This window comes from Hevea brasiliensis, chromosome 7 (assembly GCF_030052815.1).
Source record: "Hevea brasiliensis isolate MT/VB/25A 57/8 chromosome 7, ASM3005281v1, whole genome shotgun sequence".
NCBI classification, from domain to species: Eukaryota; Viridiplantae; Streptophyta; class Magnoliopsida; order Malpighiales; family Euphorbiaceae; genus Hevea; species Hevea brasiliensis.
Genome location: NC_079499.1, coordinates 3,539,347 through 3,556,530, shown reverse-complemented (window position 1 = coordinate 3,556,530; position 17,184 = coordinate 3,539,347). Strand labels below are relative to the sequence as shown.

Here is a 17,184-nt window from a genome sequence, read left to right as displayed (position 1 = left end):
TTTTAATTCAATTCAGTTATTATTATGCCTCGAAAAAGTGCATGCATTTGATATATATCTGGTTGAAGTGGTTTAGGAAGGGATTAGTCCTAACGTAAAACATTGAATCTACAAGACGTTAAAAAAAACTGGTAATATCCTGAATTCTTCGTTTCTGCGTGAGAAAATAATTACAGGGAATCTCGCCGCATCATCACAGTCCAGTATACCTTCTCCGGATTTGCTTTGCGGGAACACGTCAAATTCGCTTGCGTTACCTACTCAAATTTTGGCCACTGCGGCTAATAAACAAATTTTTGTGTCCTCTTTTTTATCCTTTCATTAGGTTAATCTCTCCTTGCCATTGAAAAAAATAATGTAAAACGTTGACTCTGCGCAAATTTCCTAAGCACCAAAAGAGACTAGATATGGCTGTCTTTGGACTAATCAGTGACAATGTTGTTATAACCGGTTCTTATAAAGGAAAGCATTTCACATGCTTATATTCTGACACAGCTTCCACAAGATGAAAATCATGAAGAATATAATAATTCCAATATTATGCTTATTATATTAGCCATTATCATAATCCACCACTATAACTGTCAGTGTGCGAGGAAACATATATACTGGTAAGCTGAGGCCTCCCAAGTATTTTATACATTTGCTGATTGGCGAACCTAATCTACTTCACCTTTTTCAATCAGCACTAACATGTACAATTTCGTCTCTTCTTCTCAGGAGTAGCATGTACCTGTGCTTTCACTCCATATATCTTCAGTTGAAAGTTCTCAAATGCTTTAGAAACTGCTTCCACCTGTGCGATGTTTCCAATTCATGGGTTCATTGGAATCAAACATGTAAATATAAATCCATAATTTGATAAAATTGCTATATTTTTCATATACCAGCTCAGGCTTCTTAGCATAAACTCTCACTATCTTATCTTGGTAAAAAGAAGGCAGCAAGTGGCTGATGAGATGATCTTGTATTGAGAATTTATCCCCACTCTCATAGTCCTGAAAACATGAGCTGTCAAAAATCTTAGAACAAATGGACGTGTTAAATTTCTGTAATTATGCATGAATAACATTAGCTATCACTATGCTATAATTAAATTCAAGTTGAAATTCACTGCCAGCTCAATCCTTAGCCTTGAAAAAGAGAGCATGGAAAAAAAAAATTCAAATGAGAGCAATGGAAGAGATCATAGTACCTTGAAAAATTTGACGCTGTATAAGAATATACATGCATGAAAAAAAGATAATTGTCAAGTTAAAATTGCAGAAGTAAATCCACAAAAGAATTTTAAGTGAAGAATTAAATGCTGCGAGTCTTTCCCATGTACCTTTCAAGAGGATTATTCCTTCCTCGCGTCAAATCAATCTTAGCAATGCTCACAGCAACATCTTCCTCTTTTAGTGTAATGCGACCGGCTGTCTGGTTACAAAATTACTCTTTTGAGATAGTGTTTCTACTTCTCTGAGGAAAGGAAATACTAATAGGGGATCTTTTTGGGACCTGGGAGCAAACAATGTCCTGTGGTGTGATGTCTTTGAAGTGCTCTAGTTTGTCCTTTGGAACAGAGAACTCATTGCAGAACTGCAAAACAAATATAATGCAATAACTGTACAATCTTTACACATGCTGAGAAGCTTTTTATGACGTACTACCAGCAAGTTACCAGCACACATGAACATTAATTCTCTTCCTGTCATTATGATAAGCTAAGCTACCTGATATAGATCTCTTCTCCTGATGCGCTGAATCAAATCTCTTGCTTCCTTGAGCTCCTTACTGGAATTAGTTTCAATATGTTTCAAGATAGAGTCATCTATCTGCACTTTTTTGAAGGATAACATTAGGTCTTGCAAAACACAGCTCAAAGAAAAGTAAAATCTAAACAATGTTTATGCTAAAAACCTTCCAAAATTCATCTGGCTTATCAATTTTGTCCGTAATCCGAAGATAACTATTTGCTGTTGACAAGGCATCAACAACCATGAGTTCTATTGCCTGAGAAAAGAAACTGTCAAACCCATTGCATTCACCATTTGGATTGTGAAACCATTGACCTCAAAAAGAATGGCAAACATATGGCACCTTCACTTTTGCATGTGTATAGACTGTTCGATGCATATCAGCACGTGTTGCAAATAATTTGTGGACTGTGAGATCTGAAAAAAATTATCTACTACAAGTTAGAAAGTATGACGATTACCACCGATAATGAAATGCTTTCAGAGTTTCAACAGATACTGACAATCCTTGGCTCGGTAGCATATCTCATCCTCTATAACATGCATGGTATCCATTAACCTTGATTAAAAAAAAGAGATTACCATCAGATGCTTTGTTCGAATAAAGAATGGAATCATAAAGTTGGCATGCTTCATTAAACTCTCTAAACCACAATAATCCATACCTCTCAAACTGAAAACTGCATCCCAGTCCACAAGCACGGGAGTCACGAACAAGGTAATCAAACCTGAAAATTATCAATGTGTATTGTCAAAACCTGCATTAAAATAATCCTAAATAAACAAATTCATTAAAAAGAAAACGAATAGGCAAAAAAAGAAAGACCAACTAACTTGTCAACATCTATCCCATTTCGACCATTCGCAACAATATCATATAGGAATTGCTTTTCATTCGCAGTCTATACAGGAAGAGAATTTTAATGTAGGCAAATAGCATAGTTAGATATTTGAGAAAACAAAAAGAGATGCGAACTACAAACAAGAAACTGACAAATTTTACGGTAAAATTGCTTTACTCTTGGAGAAGCATGTTCAGTGCTAGCAATGACCATCTCCTGCAAAGGGAACAGAGATATGTATTATGTACATGATTCTTCATGTAGATAAAATAAATAAATAAAAAGCCAGCAAAAAATTGGAAACTATGAGATGATGTCAATGGTGAGATAAAACAGTTGAACACCATCTAGTGCTCAAGGAACTATTCTAATAAATGTTAAAATAATAAAAGATCAGATGAAGCAACCTTTGCTTTCTTTAGATATTCACGATCAATGTCAATATTGTGCTTGTCTACAATATAGTCTATCATTCTTATAGACATGTCCTCATGAGACCTGGAAAATAATACAAATAATAACTGAAAAATAGATCAAATCCTATGGAAAGTAACAAATTATAGCTGAAAGAAAGATGAAAATTTTTCCACAAAATCTTGCCACAGAAATGAAAGAACGTTGTTTTTTACAATGATTTTAACTCCTAATATTTGGTAAGATAAATTTTAATATTCCAAGCGTGCAAATGCAAAGGAGCTCACAAGCTATCTGATGAATATGGTCTCTTCAGAAAGATGGATTCCAACATCTTTTCCACTACATCTTAAATGGAATCGATATCAAATGGAAAGGCCAAAGATGTTAAAAATGCATAAGTCTTGACTTCTAAGGGAAGATCAGATAGGTAGACATGGGCCCAGTTTGGGTTTGGACCAGAATTGATCAAATCTAGATTTGACTAGAATTGTCTTGAACCAGATCGAGACTGGATTCTTCACTTTCAATAAAAAAAAGATTTGACTGTTGAATTTGATTAAACGCGGTCCGGTCCTAGTTCCCCAACCCTTAGAACCAGAACTGGCCTGAGCCCATGTCTACAGACAAGTATCTACTGAAGAATGTAAGAATTACCAGTTAAGGCCATTAAGAACCCGAGGCAGAAACTCTCGTTCAAACAAGTGGCTGAATGGCCCATGTCCAACATCATGCAATAGTCCTAAACAGAAAAGTGAAAATAGAACAAATAGAAGAAACATTCAACCATATGCAAAGCAATTTTAATAGCAAGCACAATTCATTACCTGCAAGTTTCACTGTTTTTATATCGAAGTTATTAATATCAAGCTCCAAGCCCTGCAAGGAAGGCACGCGTATAAGGAAAATATTCCCATTAACATAGACCATAATTTGTATCACCAGACTGAGGATATTCCTACTTGGTGAGCTTTAATTCTGTGAACTGCTTCACCAGCCAGCCAATAAACACCTAATGAGTGCTCAAACCGAGAATGTACAGCTCCTGGGTAAACCATGTATGTTAGACCTGCACACAAATATATTTGGTTCAGCAAATAGAACTTGGTCCATGAAAACAATATTAAATGACCAACACCTTTATGCAGAACGAAGATATTAATTGTTGTGACATTCTGGCCAGAGAACAAGTCATAGATAATGTCAGTGAATAATCATTTACAACCTAAATCCACTGAAATTATATTATTTTTCAGGCAAGAAGAAAAATCCAATATCTTTTCTGTCCAATTATAACTAAAGGATTCAACCATAGTGGAGATTAATGATTCAATATAGAAAATTATTTGAGGTTGATATTACATGTAGCAGACACAATAAAGACAACCTAGATTCCATTATATCACCAAATGCTTAAAAAGGAAGTTTCATGGATGCAAATGTTTAAGGTTCCATTTCCATACTTGATTGCAGAATGATTGATGGAATTTAAAGAATCATTGTCTATTGATCAATAAAAAAAAAAAGGAATCATTTCTAGAATGCAGATTCACTTATGCCAATTTAATACCAACAAAGACAATGGCGATGAAGTAATAAATTACTGAGCATTGTTTTAACAGATTAGCACCTAACAGTAACTAGAGATACGAAAATTCCAATGAATTATGATGAGCATGTTTACATGACAAATTTCTATAGTCAAGCCTCAGTTTACTACTTTTACATTATATGTATGATTGCATAGACAATTGGAAGAAAACTCAGAAACTTGAGTGTCAAATGAGCTAGAGACTAGATCAGCATCAAAATGTCATTTCAAACCCTAATGTAACTGAGTACAGAAAATTTTAAATTATCCTGCTAGTTACCAAAGTAAATTAATGCCTAAATAATCAGGATAATTCCACAATCTGTCAGTTCTTTCAATACTAAATTCCTCTTGCAAATGGAGACAAAAAAAATTATTAAAAATGTAAAGTGAAATTGAACTATCCAAATTATGGATTTGTTCTTAAAAAATTAATCTAGAAAAGCCCAATACTTACCGAGTTGCTTTAGATCCCGAAGTCTGCAACATGCAACAAACTTGTCAGATTAGTTATATAATAACAAGGAAGAAAATCCCCAAGAGAAACAGTTGCAAAATAAAACTTGCCTCTGAAACTGTTCAGTATCAACAAACTTCAGAAAGATCTGAAATAAATACATAGAAAAGCAATTATCACCAGCGGTACACTTTCCCCATAGAAAGCGTTAAATTAAGAAAAATGGAGGTCCAATTTATCTATTAATCCAAACGCCAGAAAAATGTTGACCTATATCAAATCAGCAACTGAAACAGGTTCAAGTTCATACACACACGTGCGCGCGCGCGCACATTGAAGATACTGGAAGTATTTACTAAATATGCAATTTAGAATTTTACTGCAGGAAAGGAGACATGTATTGTCGCACCACTAGAATAAGTGAAAAATAAATAGAAAAAAAAAAAAAAAAGGAATTGAGATAATGTGCTAACGACTTAACCGCATCAACTAGAATAAGGACCGTAATGAACAGAAAAAATTTTTCTTAATCGAGAAACAGAATCCCAAAAGTGCACATCAAACACAGTCTTGCTTAGTCCAGAAGCAAATATGCGTTATTGAAGAAAAAAACGCATTCTTAAAGAAATCGAATAAAAACTCAATAACCAGTTCTACGATTCTCACACAACACAACCCGACTAGTATCACTAGCAGCAAACATAAAAACTAAAACAAACACTAGAGAAAAGCTGAGAGAAAAATTTCCAAGAAAGCCGGAATAAGTAGTAAGTTGAAGAAAGAAGGATACCGGATCCAGATAGATGTAGCCATGGACATTATCGCGAAGCTGCTTGGATAATTGGCGATCCTGATAAGACGGATAGTAGCAGTCCTCTTTGGAACAAGTTCCCATGGCGAGTTCAACGAACAGAGAAGCAGAGAGAAATGAAGGTTTAAAACGAAAATTTTGATTTGAAGCGCAAGCAGGGAGAGATTGAGATACTGTTAGAGGAAAGCGTTACCGGAGAGAGAGAGAGAGAGACAGAGGATGGGAGGGAGGGAGGGAGGTTGGGTATATATATGTATAGAGGGAATGTGAAGGTGAAAGCGGCGAGGAAGTGATGCCGCCAAAAAAGTATTCCTGTTGGTTGTGAGTGCGCGTGGAGTAAACGATCCAATGAATATTGGATATTCGCGGATATTCGCGTGGTGGTGGTGGTGACTGGCAATTCAGCCTGTGGCTGGTGTGTTATTGCCGTTTAAGTAACAGACATAGTGGATAATTAAATTAAACAACGTTTCTAATTAGTAGTGGTTATTAACAAGAGTAGTTAACGGGACGGAGGAAAGGAGAGAAGACCTTTCAGTTTCAGCAGTGGCTTTCAGCAGTGTTTGATCCAAAAAGACAAGGACTCAAGGAGTCTTTTGTAGTCCCTTGCCTTTTGGCACGAGAGGAGTCTTACCCCTGGCAAGATGACAAAAATCATGTCCAATGATTGGTGACGCGTATCCCTACTTTGCTGGAGTAAAGTAATGGCCCACAGCTCTCTTGATATGCATTCATATAATCGGTGACAAATGCTTGGCGCAGTACTAACTTTATAAATGCCTTAGCTAGGAAGGGAGCCAGCCAGGATCTGGTAGAGAATAAAGGGTTATCGTTGTGTGTGTAACGTATGATTGGAAAATTGCTTTATCTTTTACTTCACGCAATTGGAAGTGTGCTAGACTGCTGGTAATAGAAATGCGAAGGCCCGTACGAAAAGTTTATCCTTCCCCTTTCTGATTAATTATACAGTTTTACACACAACACATGGAGACGTGGAAGACATGGAGTCGGGGGGAATGATATTTTAGTATTACATTTTTTTTTTTGTCGGAAGATATGAATTTCATTGAAGAATCGAACAGGCATTTTGCCCGAATACAAAACAGTTTGCATAGTCAGATTACAAACTAAGTCATGTAATAACTGTACAAACGCATTAGCATCCCAAGTTCCCAACGAGGGAATGCATTAGCATCCCAACGAGGGTTGTTCGTGTTCCAGAAATAACTGTACAAAACGACTCAGTGTGGTACTGTTCTACCCAGCATTAGCAAGGCACAGTCTTGGCCAATTTAGAATAAACCCTCGCTGCTCATTATCAAGCAAATTAACAGCTGACTGTTATATTCTATGTTCAGGATATTTGGTTTATTCCATTTGTGATTACTGCCATCATATAGAAGTATCATTATAGCTGAAAGAATCAAATGAATCCTCAACACAAAGAAAATATCCTTGGATAGAAGGTGATAAGTATGGGTTATCACTGATCTTAAATATAACCCAACTAATACAAGCAATGAGGTGAGAAGTAGCTGAAACTCAAAAGTTCACGAGCTGCCATCCCAGTGTGCATCAAAATCTATCTAAATTCAGAAATAAGCTCAACTAAGCATTTACAGCCATTTGGAATTGCTGTGGAACACGGAGCAAGGGAGCTTGGGCAGCCCCAGGTTTGCCAAGTTGGCCACAAGCAGCCATCTGATCATCCCCTCTACTGTGCCTCAAGAAAACAGTGCATTTGGCCTCTGCCAAAATATTTCGAAACTCTATCATCTTCTCCGAACTGGTTGGTCTAAACTGGGATCCACAATGAGGATTAAATTGAATGAGATTTATCTTGCATGGAATGCCTTGTACAAGATCAATAAGCCTCTTTGCATCCTCAAAGCTGAAAACAAAACAAACATTAATGCATTGACTAAAGCTTGAAATAAATAAACAATTCAAACCACCTGATTGGAAAAAGTAACGCAATGAGGCCATAGTACAGTGAATGTGTTGCCCAAGTCTAAGGAGGCAATAATAACAATAATGTGCTAAAAGCAATCACTAAGTTTAATACACTGACAACTTGCCCACAATGTTTCACTAAGCAATTCTAGTACAGTCAGTGATGAAGGATAAATTACTATTGCTTGCTCTTACAATAAAGAAACTAATAAAATTAGTTTGCCTCTAATTTGTTCTGAGAATTCTAGGGAGTATTTGCTTGGCTCACCAATCACCATATGAGAAATTTCTTACTTTGATATAAATCAATGTAAGATTCAATAGCATAAAGCATAAATTCAGCCAATGAAAAATTTCAAAGGAAAGGAACATACAATTTTAGGATGTCAATAAACCACAAAATAGACAGTGCTTTTCTTGACCACAGCATTGTTAGACATTCTCAGCTAAATCCATAACATTGAGGGTGATAAAGGTCTCACATACTAACGTACTATAGGCTAAGAACATATCACACAAATCATTCTTGCATTAAATAAGTTGAACCCAGAGAGCAATTGGGCCAGAAAAAGACATGCTAGCTTGATTGACAGACCAACCATACATATTTATCTTTCTGATTTGCAAGTTTATATGGTCAAAGCGTATGATGTCAATTATGCAATTAAACCCTAAGAATGCTGCATTCAACATTTCAAATGGCACAAAACAATATTAACTGAGAAAGGAAAAGGTTTATTTAACCTGTCGTTTACTCCTGCAAGCATCACATACTCAAATAAAACTTTGAAATTCTTTTTGACCTGAAGTTCCTTCCGAAGGGTGTCAAGAAGCAAGCTTAAGTTATATTTCCGGTTAATTGGCATGATCCAGTTTCTGACCTGCATAGATCATTGATTATTAATCTAAGATAAAGTCAATAACATGCAAGTGCTTTCCTCAGTGAATAAAGATGGGGCTGAATGTAAATACACCTCATCAGTTGTAGCATTCAGGCTAACAGCTAAAGCACAATTGGACTCCTGAAGAAAACGTTTCAATTGGGGGACAAGCCCACTTGTAGAAATAGTGACCTTGCGAGGACTGAAATGAAGACCCTGGTCATGCACCATAATATCTGCAGCTTTAATGACGTTTTCAAAGTTCTGAAGTGGCTCTCCCATGCCCTACAAGTACATATTTCAACGTCTATAATTAAAAACTAATGGGCTTATTAAAAATCTATTTGATATCTGAAGGAGAGTTCTTCCCATCATGAAGTAGTAATCTTTTGCTAGAACAGCACGATTACAAGATGCAAAGCAGCTGAAGCGAGAGGGATATAAAAACTTACAAGGGCTAGTTGGATGTAAATGCCCATAGGTAATATACATACAATCCAAATTAGCATAGTCCAATGGCTGAACAAGAATTCCAACCAAAGAATGAGGAATAACATGCGTACTTAATTGCACACATCATGTGTGTGTTTCTCTCCATGAGCACAAGATATATAGCAACAATAAAATGAATGAAATCCTCACTTTCCCCTTTTCTTTTGTTGGTAAATATTTAAATCCCTCATAGATAGATTGCAATAAAAGACTGAGCCAGATCTAATTTTGTCTAAACAATTTGGAAAAACTTGTGTAAACTGAAAATCTATCTTGATTATGTACTTACCATAAATACAACATTTGTGATGGAGCCAACTTCACTTGCAACAAGTCGTTGTGCAAATACAACCTGGTCTACAATCTCTGCCGTGGTCAGATGTCTCTTCAAACCCATCCTAAAAATTGGATTGATGTGTCAAGAAGATGCAGCTTGCAGAAAGCAAGAACATTTATAATACAGTCAGAAAACTTCAAATAAGGAAGATAAAAGCGCACCTGCCAGTGTAGCAGAACTGACAATTCATTGCACACCCCACTTGACTTGAAACACAAACTGTTGTTCTACCTCTATCACAAGGTATGATAACCGTCTCTATTACCAGTTGATCATCCAACCTAAATAAAATCTGCAAGTTCCTGTGAGTTTCAAAATCAATGAGAAAATAATGCAACTGCCAAAAGCTATATATCCAACAGGAACAAACTGTCATAGAGAAACATCATAAAAGATTATAACAAAGAGAACAAAAATACGACTGATAATTGTTGTGGCAACCTTTCTAGTTCCATCAGATGCTGTAAGAACATCTTCCAAAGATATTGCCTTCAATTCAGCATGTTCACTCAACATTTTTTTTAAATCCTTATTCAAACCTGCACAAGGTCAAATACAATACAGAATTCAAAAGACTCGGGAATTTTTCTCATGTGGGAAAAGAAGTTCATCTTTGCACATTTGTGGTGACATAAAAGGAAGATAAATCATTCTGCTCACTGAAAAAATGTTACAAAACCCAAAGATAAGTAGCACTCCTCCAACATAAATACCTTCCAATTCATCAACATAATGCGCCCAAATATTTTGCGCATAAAGCCGCTTCCACAGCATCATGGCCTGACCAGGTCTGAATCCATGAGACTGAACCCATTGCTGCCATAGTGAATTCCCACATTTAGGGGGAAAAAAAAACAAAAAACTTAGATTTATTTCAGTGAATAAGGAAATAACTGTAAGCATACTACTTTTCAAATTCCAATAGATTGAAAAGAGGAAAATAAATAAATAAGCTGTAATCCACTACAACAATAGGGCATCATCTAAGACAACATAATATAGGTAATGACATCAGTTTCTGTTAGCAGATAAACACTAAGCGAAGAGTGCCTCATTAAATAGAAATGCATCTCAAATTCAAAAATAATCAAGTCATACAAAGCTCAGCCTTAGCTTAGAGACAGATAAAAGAGTAGAAAAACATACCTCAAGCTCACAGTATCTCATGCCCTTAAGAAGCACCTTTGCACCCTTCTGAGAAATAGCATCCATGTCGCCATTTCCTGCTCAAAAAAAAGCCACAATGATATATAGATGTATAGAATGCGAACCCATGCTGGGATTTAGGGGATAAAACTTCTAGGCTTACCCATATCAACAACAGGGAGTGGCGATGAACAAGCGGTGGTGGAAAGGCAGCGACGGGTGGAAGAGAAAAGAGAGGTGGAGAAGGAGACCGTTGGCTGTTTAAGGGGGTAAAAGGAGTGATAACTATGATGAGAATAAGGAATTGAAAGGGTAACAGATAGGGAGGCCATTAAAGGGTGATTAGCAAGAAGCACAACCCGCACGCGCCTCATCCACATACAACCCATCTCCATTTTCTCGCATCTAAAATTGTTCTAAAAAAACTTCCAATAAACACAGCAATTTTAGGGAAAAAAAAATTCTGCTCTTTTCAAGGTCAAATTACATCTAAATCCTCAAGATTTGTTCATAATTACAATTTAGGACGATATTTTACTAAAATTACAACTCAACCCTGACAAATTACTTCATTATGTAAATTAAGTTCACAAATATTTAAAACATTAGAATATTTCCAAAATACCCTTAAATAATATTATAAGAAATTTTTTTATTTTTTAAATAAAAATTACATTGCGTCCAACATTAAAAAGAATTGTTCTATCGACTTTTAGATTTATCTAAATTCTCATACTTCAATTTTAAATACAATTTTTTCTATAGTAATTATGTTTTCTTTTAATATGAAAATTTTAAGTCACTGTTTAAATTGAGTTGTTTTTACAAAAGTAAATTTCAGGAAGTTGAATAAACCAGTTAGAAACACATACTTATACTTATATAGTCTGTTTAAAATTTTAAATTTAATTTATTTTTAAAAAAATATTATTTTAAATATTATTAAAAAAATTATTTGCTTATTTAAAGTTTTTATAATTAAAATATATTAAAATTCATTTTTATTGATTTTTAATTAATATATTTACGTGATATTTTTTAAAAATTAAAATTTTAGAGACTAAAGTGTATTCAAATTAGAAACGTTAAAAAGATTAAATATATATATATAATTGTGTAATCAATGATTAAAATTTGTAGCTAATGACAAATCTTAGATATTAATATAAAACCATTTTTAAATAGGCAAAGACCAAAATACACATTATAAGGGAGACATCAGTAAAGCTTATGACAGCGTTGCATGGGACTACCTCAAACAGATGCTCCAGTGCTTGGGCTTTGAGAAAAAATGGATTATTTGGATTATGCAATGTGTGACTACAGTCACATACTCCTTACAAATCAATAGTCACATAGTGGTGAAGGAGTGGAAGTGTGAATTAAAGGGTAGTAGAACATTGAATTTTAAAAATTATTTTTAGGGTTACATGCACCATATAAAATGTCTTATGATCATAATCAATTTTTAATGTCTAATTATATACTAAAATATATTTTAGCATGCATTAAAATTTCATTTACCATTAAAGATTATGAATTAATATTTAATTTAATTAAACCCTAACTAAAAGAGAGATTTTTATATACTAACCGCTTGATACACAATTGATGCAATTTTGACTCTTAGGATATTCTTAGGACTCAAAATATTGTCCCTCTAGTTTGTCCACCACAAGCACACACTAAAATTACAATGGCAGCCCCTAGATTGGCTTCTCAAGCCTTGTTAACTAATTTTGAGAAGGGGTTTATGCTTTGTGAATGTTATATGAATGTATTGGGAGTTAGAAACACTTTCTAATAATTTTAATTCAAGAGGAAATCAAAGTTTTTCCTTTGAATCAATTGAGAAATTGAAGAGAAGAGGGAGACACAATGTTGCCATCCAACTTGAGAGAAAAGAGAGAGGTGTGATTTATTTTTTATTACTTTTCTTTATATACTTAGGTCAAACCCTCATTAACTCCCTTGCCACATGTCATCACAAGATCCTATCTTGTTATTATTTGATTTAATCCTATGAAGCAAAGTGTCAAGCTTTATTTAAATCATGACATAGTCTTCCATTATAGGAAGACAAGTGGCAAGATCATATGGTGCCATATGTCACCATCTCATGATGCCACATGTCACCATGTAAAAAGACCAATTTGCCCTTACTTTTTAATTTGAGTTCTTAACCCAAAATTATAATTTCTCCTTTTTAAATTAATTTATATCAAATATAAATTAATTAATTAATTAATCTCCATTAATTAATTTCTCATAATTAAATTCATATTTAATCAAATTAAATATAAATTTAATTTATACTATACATCAAATACTCTAGATTTGGTTTCAAGTCATGCCAGGGACTTTGCAATCTTATTGCAAACCAAACCTCTTTAATTAATCAATTAAATTACATTTTAAATGATGATTAGCTTGTGTAGATGTGTGACTTACTAGGCTCATTACTTATTGGCAATGAGAAATGATATTAACTCGTAAGATCATTAGAACTCTTTCTTATCGTAAATAATTTCTCTAAATCATTTCAGGCATCTCATAGACCATGGTTGACACTTAGCATAGTATGTCATGGCCACCCAATCAGTAATAAGAAATACCTTAAATGAACCTTTAATCATATATTACCATGCACTAGAATCTCTCCGTTACAAAATCTCAATTCGAGCTGGAGTCATGGTTAATGTCAAACCCTATTTGCTATGAACATTATATTCTCTTTTAATTTCAGTTCTTGATTAATTAGATTTTCTTGTCAGAAACTCTTTTCTAACTAAATCTGTCTGTCCTGGCCAGGAACTTGAAATATCAAGAACAATTAAATGAACATAGTATTTTATCCCTATTTACTTAGGGTAACGGATTTCATCTTGATCAATACATATCTTCATATATAACTAGTAGGAGCCAACACATGCCCATATACCCATATACAGTACAAGTATGAAAGCAGTATCAAACTCAAACCACCTATATACAAAATAACTGTGTTATCTTAGGTCTAAAGATTATATGCACTGATATGATATATGACAATGCATTGACAAGAGTAAACTCCATGTTCTTATCATATGCGTCACTAGTTCGGCCTACTTATCGTGTATAAGTGCCTATCATGTTTGTTATGTGGCATGAGACTCATCATTCCAACTTATTAATATCTCATATTAATACTTTGGAAACAAACATGATTACAATCTTTTTGGATAAGTCATGTCCTTTGTGAAGTGTCCTCGATTGTGAATTGGTTTATAATACTTTGTGCTAGAAATACTGTCACTCATATTCTTAACAACTTAAGAATAGAATTTCTAACAAAATATCAATGGATCTTTTCAATTACACATAAATAGTTTGTGTAAACATAAAAGTGAAAATGCCTTTTTATTAATAAAATTATATACAAGATACATACAAAATGATATGCTCTAGGGCATACTACTAACAAGTGGGTCATATTAATCCATCCACAGGGCTTAGACAGGGAGATCCTCTCTGCCCTTACCTATTTCTTTTATGTATTGAGGGTCTTTCACATAGAATTAATAACTCTTCTCTTCGAGGTCTGTCTATATCTCAAAGGGGACCATCAATCTCTCATTTATTATTTGCTGATGATTCTTTTGTTTTTTCCCAGGCCTCCATAGAAGAGATAGAGATAATCAATCGAATCTTACAGAATTATTCAAAGGTAAGCGGCTAAGCAATCAATCTGGAGAAATCCTCCTTATTCTTCAGTTTTAATACGCCATGGGAGATTTGCTCAAGTAACTCTTTGATTCTTCATATTAGAAACATAAAAGGGCACACAAAGTTCCTTGGGTTGTTGTTTGAAAAATCAAGATCAAAAAAGCAAATCTTTATGCAATTCAAGTGCAAAGTTCAGCATAAAATAACTAGTTGAAAAGAGCAACTTCTATCTACAGGAGGAAAAGAATTTCTTCTAAATGGAATGGCAATAGCTATCCCTGTCTTCGCAATGTCATGTTTCAAATTCCCAAAATCTATTTGCAAGAGTGTGAACTATCTCATGTCTAACTTTTGGTGGGGTCAGATCAAGGATGAGACGAAGCCTCACTGGATTGCCTAGAAGCACCATTATGAACCTAAAGCAGAAGGTGGCTTGTAACAACCCCTTACCCGATCTACAGTGCAGTCGAGTAAAAGAATGCCACATTCTGTGCCAAAGCACCTAATCTTATCTTATTTAATTGATTATCAATTTAATTTCATTATAATTTAATCAATGAAATTTTAAATAGAAACTGTAAGAGTTTTCCCATATTATTAGTATTTTACTTGTTAAAGAATTGTCCTGTTAAATTATCCATATTGGAAAATCCCAAATCTATAACAATTTCAAAATCACAACTCATATGTCATTGTCTATTCACATCCATTTCTGTACATAAATTTCCTCCATTACATTCATTTACAAAATGTGTACATTTATCATACATCTTAAAATTTAATTACAAACTTTATGTTTAATTACAATACATGATCATGCACTACTGTGGGCCAATGATCTCTACCAGTATAATGTGCAGAGGTGACAATGACCACTACTGCAGATCAGTCCAAAATTCCTGTCCAAAGTCTAATGGGTCTTATCGCCTGGACTTTTATGAGAAGAAACCATCATGCTACGCATTTCTTCTTGGTGGTGCACTAACATAATAAAAGTACAATATACAAACAAAAATAATTTTCATGCTTGTATGAAATAAGGAAAATGTATATTAAATATTCATAAATTATTTAAAAAGAATATAGAATTTATAACATCAAAATTTTGTAATCATTTTATTTGTTTAACTATGTAACTATTTTGGATGCCTTTCACAATATTTTTCTCTTATTTTCTCACATTTCCATATTTTTACGATCTTTGAAAATATCTATTTTCATAGGATCTTTCTTTTTCTTTATTTCGATATTTAAATTTCTTAATTTATTTTGGTGCCTAGAGTACCCTTTAATAGGACTGTTTGGACTGGATATGCGGGTTTTACTGGCGCAGGACAATCGGTGCCTCTGGCCATCATACCGTCAGACACATTGGTGCCTGCTGGGTATGTAATATAATTGAGCATAAAAGTCATGGGAATAATCATATCGGACACTCGGCGCCTGTTAATGATTATTCAAAGCAATCATGAATAAGGGACAACCATATCGGACACTCGATGCCTGTCAATGGTATTCGGGCATAGAAGCCATGGGCAGTGCTGCTAATCTCGTCCCTTCTTGGCATGCCAATCTATCCAACCCATGCACTACTGTCTAGGCATACTTGGGCTAGTTTATTATCACTACCAATTCAAGGTTTTCATTATTTTATCATTCCGTTATCATCTCATTCATCATGGGAAACATAGGTCTCAAATACAATTTCACATGCCATTCATGCTTAACATGCCATTGGCATTAATCACAATTCACATTTTAGACAATTATACTTACATTTCATAAATTCCAGGTTTGGTACCTCAACTTCCTTAATAAATTTGGCTAAGGTACAGCAGGAATTAGGTTATACTTTCTTCATAAGAATTGTAGATCCATGTCTTATGTTTATTTTGACTTTGGAATCATTCAATTTGCATTTGTGTAGCTTGAGTTATGGACATTTTGCCAAAATTGTTCCAGTGATCAATTTTCAGTTTTTAGGTCACTTCTAGAATTCAGGTAGATTTTTTAATTCACTTTGTCAAGCAAATTTGGATAGGTTACAGTCATAATTTAGTATCATGGTCTTCATATGAATTGTTCTCCTGTGTCTCAGGATTACACAGGTTCAAGAATTACTCAATTTGGAATTTTGCAGAGTGAGTTATGCTCAATTTAGTGCGTACTGTTTATTTGGTTTTTTTTAGGATTTTAGTTCTACATTGCCTGATTCTAGCCATAATTCAGGTATTTTCCAATCAATTTCAGGTCAAGGGTTCTTATGAAAATTTTAATATATTGTCTTATCTATAATTTGCCTTTAGTTTAACATCAATTGGTATTATGTAGCTCAAGTTATAAGCATTTAATCCCACTGGACTCAAGCTATCCAGATTTACACTTAATGCACAATACCAATTCATTTAATTTCTTTACCATATCATTAATGTTTCTCAATAAATACACATCAAATAATCATAATACAAGCATAATAGCATTAATTAGGCTTCATACAATGAAAACCCTAATTGTATAAAACATTAACTTAATTAGCAATAACTTTGAAAATCTATGAAATTTCTTAGCACTAACCTTGATTATAAGTCCTTATCACTCTTAATCAACCTTCAATTCACCAAAACCTTGACTCTCTTTCTTGGTCTCCCAAACCGAATCCCTTCGTTCAATAACATCCATAATTTCAATCAATATTCATAGTAATCTCCACCATTAAACTTGAATTCCATTAATTCACAACTAACTAAGCTTAAATCATAACTTACCTCGATTGGTCAACAATTCTTTTTCACTAAGCTTCCAAATTCCTTAAAATT

At 34.1% G+C, this 17,184-nt stretch overlaps 2 protein-coding genes across 5 annotated transcripts; both read right to left on the bottom strand.

Moving 5' to 3' along the window:
• Positions 1–527: 527 nt before the first annotated feature.
• On the bottom strand, positions 528–6,449 carry LOC110637614 (uncharacterized). 3 transcript variants are annotated; one of them, XM_058149745.1, is made up of 19 exons: positions 5,834–6,436; positions 5,154–5,191; positions 5,044–5,066; positions 3,958–4,064; positions 3,823–3,874; positions 3,653–3,737; positions 2,989–3,079; positions 2,759–2,797; positions 2,574–2,641; positions 2,405–2,467; positions 2,243–2,298; positions 2,083–2,156; positions 1,903–1,995; positions 1,716–1,817; positions 1,501–1,581; positions 1,328–1,419; positions 1,196–1,211; positions 888–998; positions 528–796 (listed from the first exon to the last, which is right to left on the bottom strand). In XM_058149745.1, exons 1-19 carry the CDS (start codon positions 5,936–5,938, stop codon positions 689–691), a joined length of 1,404 nt encoding a protein of 467 aa, XP_058005728.1. In that variant the 5' UTR covers positions 5,939–6,436; the 3' UTR covers positions 528–688. The 3 variants fall into 3 exon arrangements, 2 of the variants coding, with proteins under 2 accessions (XP_058005728.1, XP_058005729.1); XR_009149986.1 differs by having other exon boundaries at positions 761–796; positions 888–1,011; positions 5,834–6,449; XM_058149746.1 differs by lacking the exon at positions 528–796 and having other exon boundaries at positions 858–1,011; positions 5,834–6,449.
• An 833-nt stretch (positions 6,450–7,282) lies between these two features.
• LOC110637612 (uncharacterized) lies at positions 7,283–11,087 on the bottom strand. 2 transcript variants are annotated; one of them, XM_021787814.2, is made up of 9 exons: positions 10,827–11,087; positions 10,664–10,743; positions 10,231–10,333; positions 9,959–10,056; positions 9,679–9,809; positions 9,470–9,578; positions 8,782–8,973; positions 8,552–8,688; positions 7,283–7,745 (listed from the first exon to the last, which is right to left on the bottom strand). In XM_021787814.2, exons 1-9 carry the CDS (start codon positions 11,056–11,058, stop codon positions 7,463–7,465), a joined length of 1,365 nt encoding a protein of 454 aa, XP_021643506.2. In that variant the 5' UTR covers positions 11,059–11,087; the 3' UTR covers positions 7,283–7,462. The 2 variants fall into 2 exon arrangements, with proteins under 2 accessions (XP_021643506.2, XP_021643507.2); XM_021787815.2 differs by having other exon boundaries at positions 10,664–10,740; positions 10,827–11,086.
• Between the last annotated feature and the right edge of the window lie 6,097 nt (positions 11,088–17,184).

Bases quoted from the DNA above. Each gene is read 5' to 3' on its own strand.
- LOC110637612 (XM_021787814.2), bottom strand. From the start codon at position 11,058: ATGGAGATGGGTTGTATGTGGATGAGGCGCGTGCGGGTTGTGCTTCTT. The intron at 10,334-10,663 runs GTATGTTTTTCT...TCACTATGGCAG, and splicing joins TGAGATACTGTGAGCTTGAG to CAATGGGTTCAGTCTCATGG. The intron at 8,689-8,781 runs GTGTATTTACAT...TGATCTATGCAG, and splicing joins TGAATGCTACAACTGATGAG to GTCAGAAACTGGATCATGCC.
- LOC110637614 (XM_058149745.1), bottom strand. From the start codon at position 5,938: ATGGGAACTTGTTCCAAAGAGGACTGCTACTATCCGTCTTATCAGGAT. The intron at 3,738-3,822 runs GTAATGAATTGT...TTTTCTGTTTAG, and splicing joins AAAAACAGTGAAACTTGCAG to GACTATTGCATGATGTTGGA. The intron at 2,642-2,758 runs GTAAAGCAATTT...CTTCCTGTATAG, and splicing joins CTGAACATGCTTCTCCAAGA to ACTGCGAATGAAAAGCAATT.